The sequence below is a fragment of the Hippopotamus amphibius genome, chromosome 1 (assembly GCF_030028045.1).
Source record: "Hippopotamus amphibius kiboko isolate mHipAmp2 chromosome 1, mHipAmp2.hap2, whole genome shotgun sequence".
Lineage (NCBI taxonomy): Eukaryota > Metazoa > Chordata > Mammalia > Artiodactyla > Hippopotamidae > Hippopotamus > Hippopotamus amphibius.
The window spans coordinates 98,688,366-98,697,803 of NC_080186.1; the positions used below are offsets into that span (position 1 = coordinate 98,688,366).

At 37.0% G+C, this 9,438-nt stretch overlaps 1 protein-coding gene across 1 annotated transcript in view; it reads left to right on the plus strand.

Moving 5' to 3' along the window:
* Positions 1 to 5,881, plus strand: part of CAPZA1 (capping actin protein of muscle Z-line subunit alpha 1) — a 41,544-nt gene extending 35,663 nt beyond the window's left edge. The window contains exons 8-10 of the mRNA XM_057750126.1: positions 892 to 963; positions 3,410 to 3,472; positions 4,259 to 5,881. Coding sequence (XP_057606109.1) covers positions 892 to 963; positions 3,410 to 3,472; positions 4,259 to 4,399 — 276 coding nt within the window. The 3' untranslated portion in view covers positions 4,400 to 5,881. The remainder of the gene's footprint in view (positions 1 to 891; positions 964 to 3,409; positions 3,473 to 4,258) is intronic.
* Positions 5,882 to 9,438: the final 3,557 nt, after the last annotated feature.

A 9,438-nucleotide genomic window follows, 5' to 3' on the forward strand; every position in this document is an offset into this window, starting at 1 on the left:
AAAGGCTTATTTACTTCATTTACATATCCTAAAAATCAGAGTGAGAATTATTTGGAGATGTCATTAAGATATTTAACCCTTTGGTTATTCTATAAGCAAAAGGGTAGCTCTGGGAAGGCAACAGTTTGTGAGGATTTATGTTGATGATAGTCATGTTGAAATTTATATTAGCAGATGAAGCCTAGAAAAGATTTTGTTAACTTTTGGTGACTGTTACTAAACCTATCTTGCAAATTACTACAACTTCCTGAGCCTTACATCTAGTTCAGTGGTTAGTCTGTCTCTTGTGTAAGGCTCCTTCTTGCTAATTGTTATCATAATTGTAGTAACCCCACTTTGCCTTATATCCTCAGGACTGCTTCTGCCTTACTTACTTTTGTAGACTGATTTACCAGTAGAATATTTATTTTTTTCCGTCCTGTCTTTAACCCTCAGTTAAGCTTTTCCTGTACCTGGTCAGATCTACTTAACCAAAAATGATGATAGTATTATATATGGAGAGATGTATAAAGGATTAGGACCCATTAAAATTTCATGGTTTTCACAGAGAAAAACTAATGTTAATTGATTTTATTTTAATTATTTTACTACTTTTAAGCACAGAATCTTATTTAAGATCTTTGTATTCACAATGTCTAGCACAGTGTCTGGATTGCAATAAGCACATAATAAATGTTTATTAATTAATAATCAGTTTTCCCTTATAAGAAAAGAGAATTCTTAAATTTAAATGTTCTGTGAATTTTAAGCACCGTTGTAAATTACCATTGGTCATATTAATTATTTGCTCAGAGTTGGTAAGTTTGGGGATCGCTGAAGGCATGAATTTGTGCTCTAAGCAGTAAATTTCTGTGTGACCTACATAACTTGCTCAAACATTGCCTCACACAGGTTCACTATTATGAAGATGGCAATGTTCAGTTGGTTAGTCATAAAGATGTACAGGATTCAGTAACTGTTTCGGTGAGTGTGGAATATTTAATGTCTGTCTCACTTGCATCTTGTTTTCCTTTAAAAAAAATTAATCTTAATCCTGAGTACTGATTCTGCCGCTAGAAATTTAGGTTGTTTTCATTGCTTTGATTTTGGCAGCCTTTTTTTTTTTTAAAGCATTTTATAAAACCTTTTTTTTTTTAATTTTTAAAAAACTTTTATTGAAATATAGTTGATTTACAATGTTATGTTAGTTTCAGATATACAGCAAAGTGATTCATTTATATATATGGGTGTGTGTGTATATATATTCTTTTTTAGATTCTTTTCCATTATAGGCTATTAAAAGATGCTGAATATAGTTCCCTGTGCTACACAGTAGGTCCTTGTTTATGGCAGCTTTAATTGGTAGTATGTAACCAACTAGTTTTGTTGGTTGGTTGATGTTAGTTCACAGTCTTTGACTGAGAATAGTGATAATGGCTTTAAAGAATTCAAACTTGTTTTTCTTTCTTGGTTGTGAGATTTGCTCAAGGACAGCAGTATCTTCAATTGATAAATACCAGGAGTAAGGAAAATTTGCTAAACTAAACCTTGCCGGGTTTATCACTCATACATTCGTATCATTAGAGAAACTGAACATTTTTAGGAGTATTCAACCAAACTGTATTGTGTCCTATACCTGGAAAGAAGGGACATAATTTTTCATGCATTCATAGTACTTGTTTATTTTCCTAGAAGTTACTGAGCACTTTCAAATAGCTTTTGTTAATGTATGTTATATCTATTTACCTTAATAGAAATTAAAATTAAGAAATATTAAAAACATTTATCAATTTAAAAATAACAATAACAGGGAATTCCCTAGCAGTCCATTGGTTAAGACTCCACTCTTCTACTGCAGGGGGCGTGGGTTTGATCCCTTGTTGGGGAACAAAGATCCTGCATGCTGTGCCGTGTGGTGCAGCCAAAAAAAAATCTAAAGCAGCAATAACAAACCCATTACTTGTTAACCTTCACTTTCACAAAAAACAGCTGTACTTTCCAGGTTAAAAAAAAATTAGTGAAAAGAATGAAAATGTAAATGTAGATTTACATTTTCACAAAGTGTGTGATGTCTCATTTAATAAACTGGATTCTCGTATGTGCTTCACACATTAGCCCTCAAAAAGTAATGACATCATCACACATTACACAGCTTCTATGAAACTACACTGTACGCACATGAGAGTGAGAGTGAAAAAGGCAAGTAACTATGTCTTAGTGTTGTTATGAATAGAAAGTAGTTTTGACTCTGAAAGGATCTTAGGACACTTCCCTGGGCATTAAATTGCACCCTCTTTAATTCTGTTTTACTTAATTGTGAAAGAAAGAGAGAGATTCAATTCATTTTGTACCCAAATCATGTAAAGCAAAATGTGATTTGTTGGCTTAGCATCATAAGTAGCAAATAGAGGAGCCTGTGAGTTTAGAATATATGACTGATATGTCTGAAAGCATGTTTATATCATCTTAAACCAGATATTTTCAAGGCATAAGAATTTCAAGACATCATAATGTCTTTTTTTTTTTTTTTTTTTTTAATGTTTTTGGCTACATTGGGTTTTCCTTGCTGGGCTTTCTGTAGTTCCTGCCAGTGAGGGCTACTCTTCATTGCGGTGCAGGAGCTTCTCACTGTGGTGGCTTCTCTTGTTGTGGAGCACAGGGTCTAGGCGTGCAGGCTTCAGTAGTTGTGGCACATGGGCTTAGTTGCTCCACAGCATGTGGGATCCTCCTGGACCAAGGCTTGAACCCATGTCCCCTGCATTGGCAGGCAGATTCTTAACCACTACACCACCAGGGAAGTCGCCATCATGATGTCTTTTGGTCATACTGTGCTGGATTGGAAAGAAGTGTGCACTTTTTTGATGAGGACCTGGATGTAGATCCCATCTTTATGATTCAAAGGCTATATAATTTTGGTCAAGTCACTTAAGAGGATTCTGTTTTCTCGTCTGCAAAATGTAGGTGGTAATAATAACAGATCTACTTCATAGGGTTGTTGTGAGAATTGAAGAACATACCTGGAAAGAAGGGACATAATTTTTCGTGCATTCATAGTACTGTTTATTTTCCTAGAAGTTGCTGAGCACTTTCAAATAGCTTTTGTTAATGTATGTTATATCTGTTTACCTTAATAGAAATTAAAATTAAGAAATGTTAAAAACATTTATCAATTTAAAAATAACAATAACAGGGAATTCCCTAGCAGTCCATTGGTTAAGACTCCACTCTTCCACTGCAGGGGGCACGGGTTCGATCCCTTGTTGAGGAACAAAGATCCTGCATGGGAATGCTTGAAAAACTAAATTGTTATACAAATATTAGTTAAGATGGACTTACTTTTTAGTATCTTTTTATTTGCTGCTCACTGAATTTTATTCACTGCTTAAGAATTTTAAAAATTCTTATCTTCCCCTCCTCCTCTATCCATTAGAATGAAGTCCAAACTGCCAAGGAGTTTATTAAAATCATAGAGCATGCAGAAAATGAGTATCAGGTAAGATGATTTGAAACTGATTTTTTCTAGATCTAATGCCTTATTATTTTGCTTTTAACATATTTTGTTAGACTTCTCTGTCCTTTGAACATAAATACACATGTTGTTCAGTGTTAGTAAGTGTGGAAACTTTGCAGACCTTGCAACTTTTGCATTCTGCTTACAATCAAGGTTTTGGCATTGGAAAGTATTGTGTTGGCCAAAAAGTTCATTTGGGTTTCTTCCATAAGATATGAAAAATCCTGAACGAACTTTTTGGCCAGCCCAATACTACAGACTTCCTCTGTTATACCAAAGTAGAGCATTTCTATGAAACCTTTCCTAAGCCCAAAAAAGTGTAAAGCAGAGAAGCAGTTACCTTAGAACACACCTTATTATCAGATGCACAAATAATTGGGATACAACACAGATGCTTACAGACACAGTTCACAGCTCTGGTTTGCTTGATGCTGAGTGTAGTTCCCAAGGAAGGAGCTTGATGGGGCCACTGTTACAGCTCAGGGTGCGCGATACCCCTATAACAGCCTCACTGCAAAACAAATGCTGAACACTGTTTTTGATTTTTGCTTTGGTAAAAGCAAAGTGACATAAAGCAAACTTTGGAAAAGCAGAGGATACCTGTATAGCCCTAGTTTTAGAAATAAGTGGGTTTGTTAATCTGCTTCAGAGATTGAAGAGGCACTCACTAGAAATCTTATGGCTTATATGTCCTTAGGGGACTGAAGCATGTCCTTTGACTACATCCAGTTTCTGTTCAAGCAACTTATTTTCAATTATCTATTACAGACAGCAATTAGTGAAAACTATCAAACAATGTCAGACACCACGTTCAAGGCCTTGCGTCGGCAACTTCCAGTTACCCGCACCAAAATCGACTGGAACAAGATACTCAGCTACAAGATTGGCAAAGAAATGCAGAATGCTTAACGGCTGAATGTAGGATTCTTCAGTACATGGAAAGAAAGGATTCAGTGTGTGGTCATATGATAAATAAGTGATTTATAAACAAGAGTGATATTTTGCTAGGGCTTTCAAAGTTAACAGGTTTTCTAGCCTCATGGAATACTGTTGAACCTATAGCATTGTCTTGATTCTTTTGTGTTTTCTGTCTTGTAATTTTCTGTTTTCACTATATCTACTTGTAAATCTTTTTTTTTTTTTTCTTTTTTCAATTCTGCCACATTTAAAGATGGAGAGAGATATCTATCGTGGAGTCATTTTACTGTTTAGAAAATTTTCCTAGCCATGAAGCCCTGTTACTGACATAGACAGGTAATATGTTCAGTACTTTTCTACCCCATCCTTCAAAGCACTTCTGGTACTTCAGTGGTTTTTACTGATCAACCAACAGCTGAAGAGGCTGAGTTACAAACTGTAGCTGAATGGAAGACACATTCATCCTTCTCCCTCCAATTGTTTTGATCTTCATTTTTAACATCTCATAACTATCATTTCAAACTTTTGGATTGGGGCTTTTCAGGTCCTTTTTTGGAGGCAAAGGAAGTTTTCTGGAAATTCCATTATAGCCAGCTTCTCTGGGGAAGTTGTTTTTAAATCCAAAGACTTGAACCACATTCCCTACACATGAACGTGTTTGCTTTTTTCCCTTCCCTCATTGTCTCCTTCCCATCTAGTATCCATTATAGTTATAGATGTGCGTTTTTAGAAGAGTTTTACCCATTTATTATTATTTTTTTAATATTCAAAAACTGCTGACATACTAGGGATATAGTAGAGTATAAAACTTGAAAAAATACAGATGTTGAAGGAATAATAGGTATCTTGTGCTTTAATACTTTGTGGCAGGATTGTACTATAAGCGAATGAATCAAACAACTATGTTAATCACAAAAACTAAAAATGAACCAAAGTGAAAAGGATAACTTTCAGGCAGTATCTTTCTATTGTAACCTGTTATTTAAAGGAATACTAGTGATTTGTTCTAAATAGGATGTAAAACTTGTTCCAAATTACTCTTCCTCAGTCCTGCCTGCCAACTCAAATGTAACTGTGATATAGCAACCCTTCCCAGGTTTATTGGCAGGTACGGGTGTGATCTCAGAATACACAGGTAACATAGATATGATATGACAGCTGGTAATGGTGGATTCATTTACATTGTTTACACTTCTATGACCAGGCCTTAAGGGAAGGTCAGTTTTTTAAAAACCAAGTAGTGTCTTCCTCCAGATACATGTCAAAAGAAGGGTTTGTGTTCCAGCTTTGTTTTTGCTCAGTAATACAGTCAAGCAAGAGTTTATTTCCAGGTGACCTGTTGAGCTGTGTAAGCATTTTTGTTTATTTCAAATAAAATATATTTGTATTATTTGTCATTCATACTATCCATCCATACCACACTATCCTCTGTATCAGGTAGTCCAATAGAAATATACCTGTTTTGTTCTTAAATTGTCTGAGTCTCTCCTTTTTGAGCCATCTCTTCAGCCTTTGTTCTCAAGGTAAGATGTGGCACTGATCTTATTTGATGAGAATGTTCAGGGTTTCTAAAATTGGTTTCTACCCTCTACTACAGATGCAGTGACTATCCAAAGACTTGCAAAGAACAGCTTTTTTTCTTCTTCTTCTTTTTGGTGGCTGTGCCATGTGGACCTTAGTTCCTCAACCATGGATTGAACCGTGCCCGCTGCATTGGGAGCGTGGGGTCTTAACCACTTTTTAAAGTTTGTGCAATTTCTCTATGGATCATACTGCTTTACGCTTTGTGGCTACTGGTATTTCAAAGGTTTTGTTCTGGGGTTTCCATTTCTGTCAAAAAGAAAAATCTAGTCCTCTTCTCTGTCACTCAGAAAGCAAGGCCCAAGTAGTTATAGTTACTAGGTAGGAAGTAGAAATGAAAGAATCCCTGTACCATGAACTTCGGTAATATTTCACATCAACTTAACTCTAAGTGCTGCTTTCCTTCCATATGAGTCTGACTTACTTACAGACTGACTTACAGACAAAAGGTTTCTGTCCTGTTTCCCAGTATGAAACCAGAGGCGTTTCAGTGCTTTCCCTCTGAAGGCCAGTTCATATTTCCACCCTTTTGAGGGACATTTAGGTATACTACACTGTACTTATAGTACAGATTCAAGCATTCTGGCCTTTGCCTTTAACTTACTAACCCCATCAGCCTGCCCCATTGATTTCCTGAGCCCATACAGACTTTTGTAAAGACTCTTACTCTCCTGGTCATCTAAAGCCCTTGGTTTCTTGTATAATTGGAAAGAAATCAACCCTCCTTGCCAAGTCCTGTGGAGACCTCCTGACTTCCTTAACCATCAGCGGAATATTTGCTTGAATTGTGTCTATTTTATCACACTGCTAATATCAGCCTCTGGTATCCTAGGGCAAAGATTTCCCAGCCAGAGGGGTAGGAGTTTTCTGTGAGGCCTCACTCCTATATTTGAAATATTGAAATTACATTGCCAAGGACTCTTTCATTTGTGCCTGGAGATTTGTGCTTCTGTTAGTTGCCTAGTTCTGGTGTCTATCCTGTTTTATAATCTAGAACTTTGATCGTAGACTCACTTGGGTTCATGAGATACTCAGCAAACCTTGGCACATTCTCTCCAAACTCACCAAAGACTGATACAATCTGAATGCCAATTTATGAATTCATAATTTAAATAGAACTACCAAGCTACTTACTACTGGGGAAATCAAAGAAAGACTGGTAGATATAGAACAAAACTGGCTGGTCCCATAAGATATGCTGAGCTAACTAAAATTCTCCCTTGAACAGAGTATATATTAAAATACAGGGTAGGGAATTCCTTGGCATCCAGCTGTCCAGCTGTTAGGACTCCACACTTTCACTGCAGGGGGCATGGGTTTATTCCCCTTTCTGGGAACTAAGATCCCAAAAGCAAAAGCTGAAAGCCACAGCAGCACAGCCAAAACAACGAAAACAAACAAGCCAGGGCAGATCTAAGCCCTCTGCCGGCAGAAATCAAATGTATTAAAAAAGCATTCTGTTATGTATGTTGACACTCATTTCCTGTGGTTACCTTCTGTAAAGTTGCCAGCAAACACTGAATTAGCACATATTGAAACATTGCTCCTAGGGGAGATAAAGGGTTAGGTTACTGCAAGCTTCTGGGCACAACATTTTCCTCAACCGATCAATACATAATCTTGGTTTATATGTTTTTATTTAAATCACTATTTAATATTCATTTTTTATTCATTAACATTGAACTCACGGCTGATGGCGGTATAACATGCCTGAACAAAGCCTATCTAACATAGCAATTTTCTCTGTAAGGGACATCACAGCCTTCTGGTACTTAGGAATACTAGACAGCATTTCAGCACTATGTGGGCTTGTGGGCCATCTTAAGCAGTGAAATCACCAACAAAAAAGCACAAAAATGTGACCACAAAAAGGATTTTTATTATATGAGCTGAAACAAAAAAGCAGAACATGGCCTTGTTTCACTTCATCTGGGAACATGCACATTGAGCAACTCAAATTTTTTTTGCCACTCTGCACATCCATAGGTGACTACAGAAGTGTTGCAGGTATTGATTTGGGGGTTACTAATTTTAGTGAGTAGGTTAATTTGCAAGTACAGAATCTGCAAGTAATGAGGTTCAACTGTACCTGACACAGCCATTCCTTTGCTCTATTGTAGACTGAGCAATTTCAGCATTTCAGTTTAAGGGCTGTTTCTAGTTGCCTTAGAGAGTACAGTCTTACTGGAATACATAAAGTTAGAGACAATTCAGATGCTGAATTGTTGAATCCAAGTAACTATGGAGTAATGAGAATTATGAAAAAACAGGGCTTTTAACATTCTTCAACGTATAGTTATCTTGGGAGGCTCTGTTCCAGTAATGTTGCTGGCCAGAGTTAACTTTCAGATTGCCTTCAGTTGCTATTAAGGCCCAAACTAAAATCAGCCTTATTACTTTAATGTCATATTCTTATAAATACAGATGGATTTGGGGAAAGCTTCAGGTGAGAGGAGCTGGTCGTGAAAGGTAGGAAAGACCATTCTAGACATCTAGACAGCCACGTGTGAAAATAACTCCAAGGAAGTGGATTTTTCCACGAAGCTGATTTAGAGAGGTTCCCTTGTAACAAAAGCCACATAACATCACATTTTCACCCATGTTTTTACTATACTACAGCTATTTGTGTATGTTTTGCCAACATCCAGGAGATAGGCATAATTAGAGAAGTGGGAGATTCTGTATCCAGGAATAATGGCGGCTTAGATTTGCGGATTAGAATGGAGCCAGACGTTCAGTTTGGGTATGGTGGGTAGTAGGTTTTTGAAATGGTAAGTAACAATGCAATTCTGAGGAGTTCACTTTAATACTCAGGCCTCACCAGATAACTGGGGGAGAAAAAATATAAAATCTTTGGCTGCATTCCTAGTATTTCCCTCTACTTTGCATAAGCAATTTCTAAAACAATATTTTCCCCTGTTCTGTCTTCCCCCTCCCTGTAGCTTTGGTTCCCACTGACATTCAATTTCCTGTCGCTAAAGACTGTTTTTCTTGGCTTTAATTGTTTGTGGGCCTGGGAAAAGGTACAGGGGTAGCCCACGCTGAAGCATGATCTGGGTTCTGGGCATTCTTCACGCTAGGTTAGATAGAGTGTGTGGCCCTCTACAGGGAATTACTTTGGAGAACACCACCACCTTGGGTATATCTGGAACTCTGGTATTTTTGTTTGAAGACTTTTTTAATGTAACTTTTACTATCTTTGCCCTATCCTAGTGTGTGTTTTTGTTATTCCACAACATAAATAGGTGCTGAGGCTGGTTTTAGGTTTGCTGTTGTCGTAGCCGCACCCCCTTTAGTTTGTTTTAACAGTCCGTCTTCTGAAGCTTCTTTTACTTCTCTTCCTGGTACTGATGCTGTAGCTATTAACCATTTATTGCCTAACGTAACAGTCTCTTGCTCTCAAAAAGCTAATATGTTGATGACTAGGGCAACCCTTAGCTAAATACTAG